The sequence below is a fragment of the Plecotus auritus genome, assembly GCF_963455305.1.
Source record: "Plecotus auritus genome assembly, chromosome: 1".
NCBI lineage: Eukaryota > Metazoa > Chordata > Mammalia > Chiroptera > Vespertilionidae > Plecotus > Plecotus auritus.
In genome coordinates, this window is record NC_137770.1 from 64,075,318 (window position 1) to 64,090,569 (window position 15,252).

The 15,252-nt window shown below is 42.0% G+C and overlaps 1 protein-coding gene across 1 annotated transcript in view; it reads left to right on the forward strand.

Annotated features, from left to right (window-relative positions):
• Nucleotides 1-641: 641 nt before the first annotated feature.
• The window catches only part of ATP8B4 (ATPase phospholipid transporting 8B4 (putative)), a 187,395-nt gene continuing 172,784 nt past the window's right edge, over nt 642-15,252 (forward strand). Inside the window, exons 1-2 of the mRNA XM_080682656.1 lie at nt 642-733; nt 5,502-5,569. Coding sequence (XP_080538782.1) covers nt 5,542-5,569 — 28 coding nt within the window. The 5' untranslated portion in view covers nt 642-733; nt 5,502-5,541. The remainder of the gene's footprint in view (nt 734-5,501; nt 5,570-15,252) is intronic.

Genomic DNA, 15,252 nt, shown 5'->3' on the forward strand with positions numbered 1-15,252 from the left:
AGTAGGGACCTCCTTGAGGAATCATAATATGGACAGGATGCCCTCTTCTCTTCTGCTGCTTCAGTTTAAATGTCATGTTATCACCCTCAATCTCAAGATGTTTGAAACCAACTTCTTATTTTCCCTGAACAAACTGGAGCCATTTTTTTTTTTTCATTAGGAGAGTTATTTTCTGGGCCAAGAGTCAAAACCTGAACTTGAAATGTAAAAAAATAAAATCTTCATGGAAGCATAACTTCCAATCTTTTTTTTAAAGAAGAAGTTGTTGCATTTTTAAATGAATTAATGGACATAAAGTAGTTATTATTTCTTAGCTACTTCTTTCTCTTCTTACTTTTCCCATTCCTTTATTTCTTATAAAACACCCCCAGGGCTTTCACACAGGAAACCACCATTTTAATCCCTTGGGTAAGATGAAGTCAAGGGTAGGATAAGACCTGCAGGCAGCTCTCCTTTTTTCATTTCCTCTGCTTTGGGGTGATTTCAAAAAAAGAAAGAAAGAACGTATTCATGTAAATACTGTTTGCTTCAACACTTGTAAATGGTTGGATTTCAAAATCCAAAATTCCTAATTCTAGAGCTAGCTTTCACTTTAGCAAGCCTTTTCTCTCACCTGATTTTGTTTACTCTGACTTCCTTAGACCTTCACTGATCCAAAGGTTCAAGAAAAGATGACTTTGTGTTTACTCCAGCATCCTTTAGAGGTGAAGCAAGTGTCAGCTGGAGTATTTTGGTGAGTTGATGAATATGCAGGAATGAAAGAACTAAATTTTACTTTCTCTAAGTGAAACTAGAATCTGTTACCTTAGACTCCTTGAATATGCCTGGATTCCACTGTTACAAGGAAAAGATTGGACTGAAGGAAGCATAGACCTGAAGGTCAATTATTAATTTTGTTGTAACTTCATATCTTAGAGAATCAAAACAGTTGACTAAGATCATTAATAAGAGATAACTTTCACAAATCTTATAGAAATATTGTTTAATTCATACAACAGTGATTATAGTATCACTCTAGATTAAATTACAAAGTAGAGAACATTTTGTATAAAAACAAAAATGGATTTAAAATAAAAGGTTTTAAAGATACTTTAAAACAAAAATGGATTTAAAATAAAAGGCTTTAAAGATACTTTGAAAATGGTATTAGATTTCTCTCTCTCCCAATTTTTTTTTTTTTGGAGGCAAGCAAAAATTTTGGTGGCCTTAAAAACAGAAAAAGAAAAAAAAGAAAATGGTATTAGAGAAAGTAAAAGCAATGAAATAGCTGTATGACTTAAAGGTAATTTTAGAAAAAATATGATATGGCTTTATGTTTTATTATCTAGGGACTTTTATAATTAGATGTTCTTATAGGAGGATCTAAAATAAGAGAGACAAAGGGCTACATGGATAGTTTCTCTTTAGTTACCTTTATGTTGCACAAATGTACTTAGGCTCATCTTTTGTACTGGTTATCTGTTAGCACTAATCCCTCAAGGCAATCTAGCAAACCAATAAGGAGAAAAAAAGAGTAAGTTGGCCAGTGGCCAGTGCTCTTATTAACTTCCCGAGAGATTGAATTTGTGCCTGCATTTTCATTGCCACCTGTCAGGGTAGAGTCCCTCTTGCCACCTTGCTTAAAGAATCACTCTTCCTTCCACCTGCTCCAGGGACTCTGGGCCATGAAAACAGAGCATGTTCACTTAGTCCCCAGAGAGAGTTTTCAAGCCCTAACAAGTTGGATTAGAACTTGCTGATGAGCTGTAACCTTCTGGCCAGATGGGGCCACCCGATCCAGATGTCATTGTTTCAGAATCTATCCATCCCTCTTCCTGTTGCCATTTTTATCTGTTATTGTGGCCATATTTTTGGGGAACAGAATAGCCTTTCATGGACAAAAGCCCACTTCTGTCCATGTTATTTCTCATAGGAAGTCTTCACCTAAAAAAAATCCTTTTTGTGAACCTTCTTTTTTAAATCCTCACTTGAGGATATTGTTTTCACTGATTTTTTAGAGATAGTGGAAGGGAGGGAGGAAGAGGGAGAGAGAAAAAGAAACATCAATGTGGGAGAGACACATTGACTATTTGCTTCCCACACCTGCCATGACTAGGGCCAGGGATCAAACCTGCAACTCAGGTATGTGCCCTTGATTGGGAATAGAACCCATGATACTTAGGTCCAAGGGCCAATGCTGCCACCACTGAACAACACCAGCCAGGCTTGTGAATCTTTTTTTTATAGTCAGAGTGCCTCCTCTTGTCTTCCTCCCCCAAGATTTGCTTACTTCCTCCTTCTTTCTTGTGCTCTTTAATTTACCTGCAACACTCTTCCTACTGCTAAACAAATATTGCTTGTCCTTTGAGATTCTTTCTAGGCTGGGTATGGGGTGCACAGGAGGATGGGGACCAGCCAGAGGGAGGGAGCAGACAAGAAAGCCACTATGACCTCTAGTTTGGGAAGATCTAAGGCACTTGGGTCTGGGGTATGGGAAGGGATAGCTGCTAAAAAGGAAGTGCATTTTAGCATTGGGAAGCCCTTGTTCCATTCTTCTTAGAAACTGAGGATATCCATATTGTAGTCATTTAGCAAATGTTTATTGAGCACTATATGCCAGATACTGGAGATACAACTATGGACCAGACAGATGAGGTCTCTGACCTACTGGAGTCTTGGACTATTGGGGAAACAGCCAACATAACAGGCAAATATGTTCTGGAGTGATAGGGGCTCTGAAATGGGAGGTTCTGGATTCTTTGGGAGCACATTGGGAGGTGCTCCTATCTCTGATTTGGGGGACTAGGAAGGTTTTTTAGAGGAAGTGATGCATGTGTTGATATTGGAAAGATGAGTAAGCGTTAGTCAGGTGAAAGCGTTAGAGATGGGGTCAGATGGTAACAGGCAGAGGGAAGAGCATGTGTGAAGGCCTTGAACACAGTATAGACGTGAGAGGGTGCAAGGAGGAATGAGGGCAGTGAGGAGAGTGTTCAGAAATTGGGCTAGAACGATGAGCAGGGACCAGGTTGCAGAGGGTCTAAAAAATCATTTTAGAATTTGATGCTTTTTTTCCCTAAGACCAATGGGAGGTGATTGGAGGGTTTTAAGCAGGGGGGTGTGGGGTGACATGATGCCATTTACCTTTTATAAGGATGACGTTGGCTTCAATGTGGACCCTGGTCTATAGGCACCCAAGGCAGGAGCAGGGAAACCTGTTTGGAGGAATGTAAGGGAAAAGCAATCGCTAGTCAGCAGGCACGTCCTAGAGGCTGGGGTGTGGGGAGCAGTTAGGAGGGGAAGGGGGGATTGTCTTGGGCAGCCTTGGTGGCAGTTGGTAGAAGATGTGGGAGTAGAAACAAAAGAGTTATATATTTGAGGACCTGTCTCTGTTTCAAGCAGCACCTGGAAGCAGGATCCCCATCTTCTTGCTCAGATTGCTTTTAGTCACTGGTCCCTAGAAAAGCAGTGGATTCTACAAAGTCTGTCAGACATGCCCTGGGAACGGGGGGAAAGGGGGCTGAGCCCTCAGCAGGCTGTTGCTTTTCTTGGAGGTGTTGGATGGGAACTCATGGATCTGGGAGCACGATACGGGGAAATATCGATGGTTTCAGGCTTTTTAGCCTCTGGAAGATTAATAGTGCATAAACTTTAGTGTTGAGAAACTTCCTGCGTCCTCTTTTCTTGTGACTACCGAGCCATAAGTTTTGGTCTTTCTCTCTTTTGGCTCCATATGACTGACCAACTTCTTTGTGTACTAGTATGTTTCCTGCATCCTGCCACTCCACTGCGTTGAGCAGGCAGCAAACAGGCCATTTCCCTTTCTAATGGAGGGAGCTTGTACTCAGTACCTCTGCCTACCTGGCTGTGTGTTTGCTAAGGTGCCTGAGCTCATTTCCATGGTCTACTGGGTTCCCAAAGTTTGAAATCATTTGTTTTCCCGTTTATTTATTCTAAATCTTTAATAGAGTTTACTATATGAAAAACATTGGACCATATGTAGGGAAAACAATGAAAGATAATAATGACAATATTCTGGTGTTGTTGTTTTTTGTTTTTTGTAATTACCTGGAGAAGACTATTCACATGAGAATAAATTGAGGAAACATTTTGATTGTATTTTGTTCTCTAGAACCTGGCTGATAATTACCTCTCACGTGTAACTCCCATGGTTTAGCAGTGGTTCGCAGCTCCGGCTGTGGGAAGGAATCACCATAGCATTTGAATAAAAGGCAGATGTCTATGTAAACGTCTAACCCAGCCGTGGGCAAACTACAGCCCACGGGCCGGATCCGGCCCGTTCGGCTGTTCTACCCGGCCCACGGAGCCGAAAGAGCGGAGGGTTCTCTTGCTCTCCCCTCCACTCCTTCGCCAGCAGCAGTGTTAACATGGCAACGTGGGGAAACACGGCGGATTTATATCCGCCCATTCAGTAGAAGGAACAACCTCTCAATCTTCCAGAGGCTCCTTGTAATGCCCGCGGACGCGTCCCCCGACATCACCCTGGGAATGCGTAGACACGTTATCGTGGTGATGTAGGGAGACACGCCCCTGGAGAGCACAGTATCAGAGCATTAGCTAAAAAGGAGACCAACAACACTGTTCCCACTGAAGTTGATGTTTTAAAGACCAAAAACCTTTCAACCCAGTCTACATTGCCATCTACATCTACGTCCCGGGCATAATTTGGAAGTTGCACTAAAGAAAATGTTTAATTTACTGTTTACACATTTTGTTCTTTTCTATTTGTTTTAGTTTTAAATTATTTTATTATATTTAAGTTTAATTTGAAAGGCTTTTGTACCTTTCCTTTGTTAGGCAATTTTATTTTGCCTTTGCCATCTTCAATATAAGGTATGTTATTGTGCTATGATTCCTCCATTTTTTGAAGTTTCAAATTATAACAATTAGTGTTTACATTCTTCTTGTTAAAATGTTTGAAATGAATAAAACTATTGAAATAAAAAAAAAAAGACCGTACCCTTTTATGTAATGATGTTTACTTTGAATTTATATTAGTTCACACAAACACTCCATCCATGCTTTTGTTCCGGCCCTCCGGTCCAGTTTAAGAACCCATTGTGGCCCTCGAGTCAAAAAGTTTGCCCACCCCTGGTCTAACCACTATGCTGCACACCTGAAACTAATGTGATGTTGTATGTCAGCTGTGATTGGAAAATAAAAAGGCAGAGGCTGGAGCTTCACCCCTGAGATATTCTGATTCATAGGGTTTGGATTATATTAGAAAATTTGGCTCAATTTTAATGCCAAATTGAATAGCACACTTGTGCTTACCTTAAGTTTGTTTATGTAACCTTTATAGTATAAATAATTTTATATAGAATTATTTGTATAGAATTATTCTTATCTAGTTAGATTTGAGCCTGAGACATGGGATCTGTTATTCCTTACAGTGCAACGGCTTCCAACTCACCTAGATCTGACTAGGAAAAAAGTTAATGGATAGAAATGTATGGCTAATGAGCACTTTTCAAACAGTAATGCTGTGCACTTTTCTTTTGTAGGCCAACTGTTGAGACCCAGTGAAAAATAATCGGTGTAATAATGTTCTGCAGTAAAAAGAAACCACTTGGTAAGTACTGAGCTCTTCAAACGATACAAAGCGAATATGATTTTTAAATTAAACTAAAGTTTATTTTGTGGAAGAGTAATTATATACAAAAAACCCCCACAGATCTTAAGTGTTCAATTTGATGAGTTTTAACAGTTGTGTACATCTGCGTAACTACCACCTGAAAACAAGATACAGAACATTCCAATCACCACAGAACATTTTCTTATGCCCCCTTTCATTCATTCCCCCTGCACTCCACACAACTGTGTCTGATTTCCATCAGTTAGTTTTGCCTGTTTTTGAAATTAACATAAATGAAATAATAAAGCACATATTCCTGTGTCTTGCTTCTTTTACTCAGCATAAGGCTTGTTGACACACATCCATATAGTTGACACACATCAATAGTTTGTTCTTCATTTTTTCTTTCAAAGCAGTATTACATGGTATCGATGTACCAATATTTAAAACTAAAATCACACAGTTAGAAATAATTTTGGTTCATGATGGCAGGAAACACATGTTGTTTTCTTGTTTGGGTAATTGGTTTAGCTGAACAGCATGAACAATATTCTAGTTTCTTTAATATAGCAGCCTGGCCAGAGAGCACCGATGTTCTCTTTTGCCTCTAGTTAGTGACAGACATTTATGTAATTTTTTTTTCAATGAATGTGTATTTAATTAATTACCGCTATTTTCTCTATATTTGACCATAGACTTTTTAGAGACAAAAGGCAGGATTAGAGTTGATCTAATGCACTGTTCCTCCATGTAATAACATTTCTTGACAGGTGATTAACCTACTTAGAGAGGCAATTGTTTCATGGTGAAGTCTATTCCCTTTTTGGGCACTTATTTATTGCAACATTCAGCCTCATAATGAGCTGAAATCTGTCTCAATGTAGTTTCTACCCAGAGGTTCTTAGTTATACCCTCTGGGGCAAGACTTTCATTATTCCCAATGCCAACCTAAGAGTTTAGAGCTATATTGTCATAATTTTTTATTTTTTTCAAATGAAATGATTTATTTATATCAAATCACTGGTATAATCTTGACAGTGTAAACATTAGATTGACCAGCTTTAACAGGGACATGTTTCCAGCAGCTACTGCTGTAGGGTTTGCTGTGTTTTGGCGACACAGCTGGGGCTGTGCCTGCTCTGACGCTGATTTGCAGAGGAAGCTGAGGCCAGCCCCTTCCTTTTGTTCTTGTTACAATGGCCACACGACTTGAGGGATTGTCATTTGTGTCACTCTCATTTGCATCATCATGACTGTGCATGATGCAAATCTTTTCAGGCGCCCTCAAACTATGGCCCGCGGGCCACATGCAGCCCGCCGAGGACATTTATCCGGCCCGCCGGGTGCCGCTGCCTGTCCTGCTTAGCAGCCGACTCGTCCTGGGCCCACAGTGCGCATAGGAATTTGTTCATAGTTTTTTTTTAAACTATAGTCCGGCCCTCCAATGGTCTGAGGGACAGTGAACTGGCCCCCTGTTTAAAAAGTTTGAGGACCCCTGCTTTAGGTCATAGCAGTTCCTGTAGATCTGGTATAGTTTTATGACCTAAAATAGCCACTCATTTACACACTCAGTCAACAAATGGTTTTGAGCTTCTATGGTAGGTGAGGTAGTATCAACCTTTTTTGATTTCAACTAGTTTTTTATGATTCAATATAATACATATATCCTCACATAGTTATCAAGTTTACAGTAGCAATAAATGCTGGGGTTCTTTCCCTGCATCAAGAAGGGTTCAGGAATCTGGAGAAGGGTTGCAAGTAAATTAATAAAGAGACTAGACATGAAATATAAATTTGGAAGGCATTTTGGGGAGCCAGAGGAGACCTAGCTTCAGTAACCAAGTTCTCTGAATCTCTGGATCCCTAGACTTTTTACTAACACAAATTGCCCTAAAGCAAAGCAGATATACATATCAAAAGGTAAGGTTTGGTATACAGTAGGCATTATTATGTTGGGGGAACTGCCCTCCAGCTGTTCAGCTGTTTGACCAGCAGCAGGTGATAACATGTAGATTTTCAGGTTTGGGGAAATGCTTTTAGATATTCCAGCAGGCAATAACATGATCCAGCCCTTCTGAATATATAGTAGAAGCCCATCAACCTTTAGATGAACTTTTTGCATTTTATTATGCCCTGCTGGAATTGGCTTCCAGCAAATAATAGCTTGAAAACAGTTTACTAAACATTCCTTGCAGTGGTATATTTACCAGAGGAGCACAGACTTCGAATCAGCCTGGGGTTGTCAGGAGAAAAATCATGCAGAAGTGGTATTTTACCTCAGTGAGATATATAATATTTGTAGCATTAATTATGGCGTACTCACATTTATACCAAATTTCATAGAATCATCGGGAAGCTTGGACCAGTGACGCTGTACTAGTATATGACAATATACCAAATGCTAGAGGCCCGATGCATGAAAATTCATGCAAGAGTAGGCCTTCTTTCCCCTGGCTGCCAGCACCAGCTTCCCTCTGGCACTTAGGACCCGGGCTTTGCTCTGGCCCTGGCTTCATCCAGAAGGATGTCTGGAATGACATCCAGAAGGATGTCGGTCTAATTAGCATATTACCCTTTTATTATCTATACTAATAATAGAGGAATATGCAAATTGTCCTGGATGCTGTCACAGTAACAGTATTGACCAGCAGGCTGCCTGGGATGACAAGGCCAGCAGGGGGATTAGTGAGGGATGACCAAACGACTGAACAGCAGGCTGTATGGGGCGACCAGATCAGCAGGGGGGGCAGTTGGGGGCAACCAGGCTTGCATGGGGGGGGCAGTTAGGGGTGATCAGGCTGGCAGGGGGGGAAGTTAGGGGCGATTGGGCAGGCAGGCAGGTGAGCAGTTAGGAGCCAGCGGTCCCAGATTGTGAGAGGGATGTCCGATTGCTGGGGGCCTAACTGGCAGTCAGACATCCCCCAAGGGGTCCTGGATTGGAGAGGGTGCAGGCTGGGATGAAGGGATACCCCACCCTTGTGCACAAATTTTGTACACTGGGCCTCTAGTTATAGATAACAGGCCAGCCACAGTGTTGTGGGAACACAATTATTTTCTCCCAGATATGCTTTATTGTTTATTAATTCCACATTTCTAGGAATCTCACATTCTTCAAGATGTAAAAAGTGTCAGGCAATTGACTCAAATATTTAAAACATTAAGATTATAGTCTATTTTCTGTTTGTTCTTTGTAATTCATCCTTTCTGTGTAGCTTGATGGGAGGCCTGAAGACAAATCATTTTAAGACATTTATGTGCTTTTCTACAGAGCAATCAAGAAGAGCATTGCTCATATGTAAAATACCTAATTCAGATTTCATGTAGTTTGGTAATATGGAAAGCAAAAGGAGTAGATAATTAGAGGCTTTCTTTTAACTTGCTAAAGTTGCTCTTAACTCCACAATGTGGGGGTGTGGAGCCAGCATGCTCCACAGTGGAGCCCTTAGTATGTTTATAGGGTGTGGGGTGGAAAAAAATCAGACCAGGGTCACATATGTCTTTTGTGGGCCCTTCCTCCAAAAAATATTTAAAAATTATATTTTACAATTATAGATATAAAGACAAATATAATCCATTACTATGTATCCATTATTATTATGTTTATTTTTCCTTCTCATCTTAAAATATATGAACATTTAAACACTTTTGTGTGCCCCTCAGAATACTGTGAATGCTAGGCACTGCATCTATTGCGCCTACAAATAAGGCAGTTCTTTGGTGGAAGTTTATATACCTGCTTCTCAGGCATTTTTGAGCATATGCGCTAGCAAGTACTGCATTGGTTCTGCAATAAAGGGCTGGTGATAAAAAAGATGAATAAGACATGGAACCAACCTTTAGAGGTACTATGTCAATGCCCATAAAGGTACACATATGTGTATTAATATATGTGTTTAAAGAGTGTTTTTTTTTCTGCTTGGATTTACCCCTTATGGAACAACAACAAATCCAAAAGCTATTTGCAATCATGCTTGTGAAGGAATTAGTTTTTGTTGAACTTGCTTTTTGTCTACTATAGTAATTTGTCTGTAAAATCGGATAGAGTTTTTTTTCAAAATCATCTATTTTCTTTGTTTAGCTAAGAATAAGGCCAGTGCAATGGAGTGCCAATCATTACTGACACAGCTATGGCACTTAAGACAGTGCTGGCGTCACAAAATCTTTCTTGTAACCTGGGGGTTAGTACTGGCTCAAGAGGTCTCTTCTATTTTTTGATAACCATTGGTGTCCAGAGAGGAAAGGGCATGGGAAAACTTTTTTGTGCTAGAGGGGAGGCCCGTTATCTGGATCCCAGCACCATCTGACATGAGGCAAAGGGTGATGGGGGTGGGGGAAGGGGAATCAGAGTGGTGGAGACAAAGATCTTAGCTCCTGTGGCTAAAGTATTTACTTTTGCAAATAAAAAACTAAAACAAACAAACAATGCAAACTCATTTCTGGTGCTGCTCTCAGGGCCTTGGAATGGAAAGTGCAGTGAGCTGAAGCTTAAGTTTCTGTGGCTTCATGGTATGCCTGCTTCTGGTGGAGTCTTGAGGGCAGAGAGGTAACGGGGTGGGTGCGTGAAGATCAATCAGGACCCTGACGCCTTTTCAAAAACTCACTTCTCTTTTGAGATGAAGGGACACTGGACATTTTGAGCAGGGGAAAGAGATGATTCTTGTGCCACCTCCCCCCACAATGTCTATATCCTTGTGCTTGGAACCTATGAATATGTTACCTTACCTGGGAAAAGGGACTTTGCAGATGTGATAAAGTTAAGAATCTGGAGATGGGGAGCTATACTTGGATTATCCAGGTGAGCCCACTGTAATCACAAGGGTCCTTATAAGAGGAAGACTGGAGAGTCAGAGATGGCATTGTGACAATGGAAGCAGAGGTCAGAGTGATGTGGCCATGAGCCAAGGAATGCAGGCAGCCTTCAGGGGTCCTCAAACTTTTTAAACAGGGGGCCAGTTCACTGTCCCTCAGACCATTGGAGGGCCGGACTATAGTTTAGAAAAAGAAAAACTATGAACAAATTCCTATGCGCACTGCGGGCCCGGGACGAGTCTGCTGCTAAGCAGGACAGACAGCGGCACCCGGCGGGCCAGATAAATGTCCTCGGCGGGCCGCATGTGGCCTGCGGGCTGTAGTTTGAGGACGCCTGCATCTAGATGCTGGCAAAGGAAAGGAACAGAGTCTTCCCTAGGCCTCCAGAAGGAACCGGTCCTGCGGCAACACCTGTAAGGTCCATTTTTGGACTTCTGACTTCCGGAACAATAAGTTAATACATTTATGTTGTTTGAAGCCATTAAGTCTATGGTGATTTGCTAGAGCAGAAATAGGAAATGAATATATTTTTAAAAGGATCATTTTGTTGCTCTATTGAAAGTAGATCATAGGGATGGGGCAGAAGCAGGGAGGGAGCCCTGAGGGGCGGCTATTGCAGCAGCTGCGGGGAGAGGTGAGGTGACTTGGACTAGCGTTAGGGAACACGAGGAGGTGAAAAGATGGCAGATTTCCTTTCTTCCCAAAGTTCTGCCTCCGTTATCTCTTTAAAAAAATATGTATTATTTGAATGCTTCACGAATAGATAAAGTGAGGCTCCCATTTTTTCTTTTGGTCTTTTCACACCTGGTCGCACAAGGAGGAGTAACTGAGGAGGAACTGATGTCCTCTTGCGAAGTGCATACTTCACCCCATCTCAGGTGGCAGGCCACCTCTACCAAATTCCCTTCTGTGAATGACTGCAGCTCAGCGTGGATAGGTGCTTGCAGAACCCCCTAGCATTACCCAGAGTTTGCATTCAGCACAAGTTCCCTTCAGAGCTGCCTGGGGCAAGTGAGGATGCCTTTTAACCACCCGTTTGGCCTTGGCTTTCCTTTCCTCTGGGTTCATGGCCTCTCCTCCGCCTCCCTGCTGTGCTGGTGTTCATGGGCATGCCTAGCCTTCGCAGCAGATCCCTGTCTTATTGGTTTCTCCTTCCCTGCTTGGAACAGGCCCTTGCTTAAAGGAGCTCAAAAAATAATTCTGGAATAAATAAATCACTTTGTCTTTGCTCCAGCAGATTTTATTTGAAACATGGATTCAGGGGTTTGAGACACAGAAACCGATATGTACTAAAGAAATGCAATTTATAGCCCCAGACATTTCAAAATGACAGCCACAAGCTTTGAAAACCACAGTTTCCTGTGCAACCCCTGAGGTATCAGGCAGATGAGAGACCTCCTCACATTTCTTTCTCACGTGTCTCTCTTTTCCACCTGGGTTTTTTCCCTCTCACTTTGTGACAGGTGGCTTGCTTTCCTTTGGATGGCTGAAATGTGTCTCACCATGGAAAATTAAATGTCCTCTAGCTTCTTTTAGTCTCTCGTGATCCTTAGGGTAGATCCCATTATTTTTTTCTTTTTGAATGGGGTACTATAAAAAGATGAAGCTATTTTTCATCTTTACTGAAAGCATTCTGATCCTGGCCCAGTCAATAAAAATGCAATTTTCCCTATAGATAATTAAATAGTAAAAGAATGTAAGTTTTCCCTGGCTGGTGTGGCTCAATGGATAGAGAATTGGCCCATGCACAAAGGGTCGTGGGTTCTATTTCCCGTCAAGGGTACATACCTGGGTTGTAGGTTTGATCCCTGGCTATGGTCAGGGATCTTGCAGGAGGCAACCAATCAATGTATCTCTCTCTCTCTCTTTTTTCCTCTTTCTCTCCCCCTTCTTTCCACTCTCTCTAAATATCAATGGAAAAAATATTCTCAGGAGGTTAACAAACAAAAAAGAAAAAAAAATTTTAATAAATCTTTATTGTTCAGATTATTACAGTTGTTCCTCTCCCCCCACCCCATAGCTCCCCTCCACCTGGTTCCCACCCCACCTCTCTGCCCTTACCCCCCTCCCACTGTCCTCATCCATAGGTGTATGCTTTTTGTCCAGTCTCTTCCTGCACCCCCCACACCCCTTTCCCCCGAGAGTTGTCAGTCCATTCCCTTTCTATGCCCGATTCTATTATATTCACCAGTTTATTCTGTTCATCAGATTTTTTATTCACTTGATTTTTAGATTCACTTGTTGATAGATATGTATTTTTTGTTCATAATTTTTTATCTTTACCTTCTTCTTCTTCTTCTTCTTCTTCTTCTTCTTCTTCTTCTTCTTCTTCTTCTTCTTCTTCTTCTTCTTCTTCTTCTTCTCCTTCTCCTCCTCCTCCTCCTCCTCCTCCTCCTCCTCCTCCTTCTCCTCCTCCTCCTCCTCCTCCTCCTCCTCCTCCTCCTCCTCCTCCTCCTCCTCCTCCTCCTCCTCCTCCTCCTCCTCCTCCTCCTTCTTCTTCTTCTTCTTCTTAAAGAATGCCTTTCAGCATTTCATATAATACTAGTTTGGTGGTGATGAACTCTTTTAGCTTTTTCTTATCTGTGAAGCTCTTTGTCTGCCCTTCAATTCTGAATGATAGCTTTGCTGGGTAGAGTAATCTTGGTTGTAGGTTCTTGCTATTCATCACTTTGAATATTTCTTGCCACTCCCATCTGGCCTGCATAGTTTCTATTGAGAAATCAGCTGACAATCGTATGGGTGCTCCCTTGTAGGTAACTAACTGTTTTTCTCTTGCTGCTTTTAATATTCTCTCTTTGTCTTTTGCTCTTGGTATTTTAATTATGATGTGTCTTGGTGTGGTCCTCTTTGGATTCCTTTTGTTAGGGGTTCTCTGCACTTCCTGGACTCGTAAGTCTATTTCTCTCACCAGGTGGGGGAAGTTTTCTGTCATTTTTTCAAATAGGTTTTCAGTATCTTGCTCTCTCTCTTCTTCTGGCACCCCCATAATTCGGATATTGGTACGCTTGAAATTATCCCAGTGGCTCCTTACACTATCTTCATATTTTTGGATTCTTTTTTCTTTTTGCTTTTCTGGTTGGGTGTTTTTTACTTCTTTGTATTTCAAATCTTTGACTTGATTCTTGTGATCCTCTAGTCTGCTGTTAGATCTCTGTATATTATTTTTTATTTCAGTCAGTGTATGCTTAATTTCTAGTTGGTCCTTTTTCATATCCTCGAGGGTCTTGCTAAATTTATTGGCCTTTTCTAGAAAATTCTTGAAAAACCTTATAACCGTGGTTTTGAACTCTATATCCAGTCATTTGCTTTCCTCCATTTCTTTCATTTGTGACCTGTTTCTTTGTCTCCGCATTTTCGCTGCTTCCCTGAGTTGATAGAGTGGCTTTGTGTACTAGGTGTCCTATAGGGCTCAGTGGCTTAGCCTCCCCAGTTACCTGAGGTGGACACTCTTGGTGCACCCCTTTGTGGGCTGTGTGCACAGTCTTGTTGTAGTTAAGCCTTGATTGTTATTGGTATCACTGGGAGGAATTGACCTCCAGGCCAATTGGTTGTGAGGATCAGCTGTGTCTATGCTGGGAGAACTTCTGTGCTGGAGACACCCTTATGAGACAAGATTTGCAAAAGCCTCTGTGCTCAGCTTGGATGGGGTGGAGTCTCAGGGCAGAGCAGATAGCAATGGCTTCCCGTCAGCCCTGCCCTAAGAGGCCCCCCCGGGTCTCAGTGTCCCATGGTAATCATTCCAAGCATCTCTGAGAGAAAGCCGCCCTCAAGTTTTGCCTGCTGCCAGCAGTCCAGTTTCTCCCCGAATGAGTCTGGGTCCCCAGAGTCTTACCCTGAACTGGAGTTCAGTGCAGTCGGGAGCTTTTGTCTCCCTCCCGGTTGAGAAAGCCAGCCACGTACTCAGTTGCCCGCCCTCTCTGCGCGTGTGCCTCGGTACCTCTGCCTTCTGCAGCTCCTCTGAGTCTCAGTGTGCATTTCTCTTTCCTAACAGTCCAGTTTCTCCCCGAATGAATCTGGGTCCCCAGAGTCTCGCCCGGAACTGGAGTTCCGAGCCATCGGGAGCTTTTGTCTCCCTCCCAGTTGAGAAAGCCAGCTGCACACTCAGTTGCCAGCCCTCTCCGTGCGCGCGCCTCTGTACCTCTGTCTTCTGCAGCTCCTGTGAGTCTCAGTGTGCTTTTCTCTTTCCTTATAGTTGTAGAATTTCCACTCAGCCAGCCTTCCTGTGGTTCTAGATGATGTCCGTGTTGTCTTTTAGTTGTAGTTTTGAAATTGTTGTGTGAGGCAGCAGTTTAGGTTTTACCTATGCCGCCATCTTGGTTTCTCCGGAAAAAAAAAAAAAAAAAAAAAAGAATAAATTTAAAGAATGTACCTTTTGAAGCGGGGTTTGGGAGAGTATTCTCAGTGAGGACTGCCCAAAGGCTCCAAGGCGAGGGCAGACGGGTTTTCTAGGAAAGCCTCCAAGGTGAAATAGAGACGCCTAGAAGCAATGGAATGTAAGAGGTCACAGGGTCACAAGGTGAACTGGAAGGGGGCATGTGATTTGAAGGACATTATGGATTATTGCATTCTATGAGAAAGGCTTCTTTTCTCTCTCCTTGATCTCTGGACACAGGCACTCACTAATTTGCATTTTCCAGTAATCTCTGCACAGTACCACCAGCCATCTCTTTATATACAGAATTTATTTCAAGCTTCCTTTACAAGAGAGGCAGTTTGGCATTTGAATTCTGATCCTACTGCATAATCTTCCTAGGTATTTTTTTCATCTGTAAATTGAGGATCATAATAGTATGTACTGAATAGGTCTGCTTTGAAGATTGATGAAATAATGCACATGAAATACTTCATATAGTACCATCTAGCTTTTAACA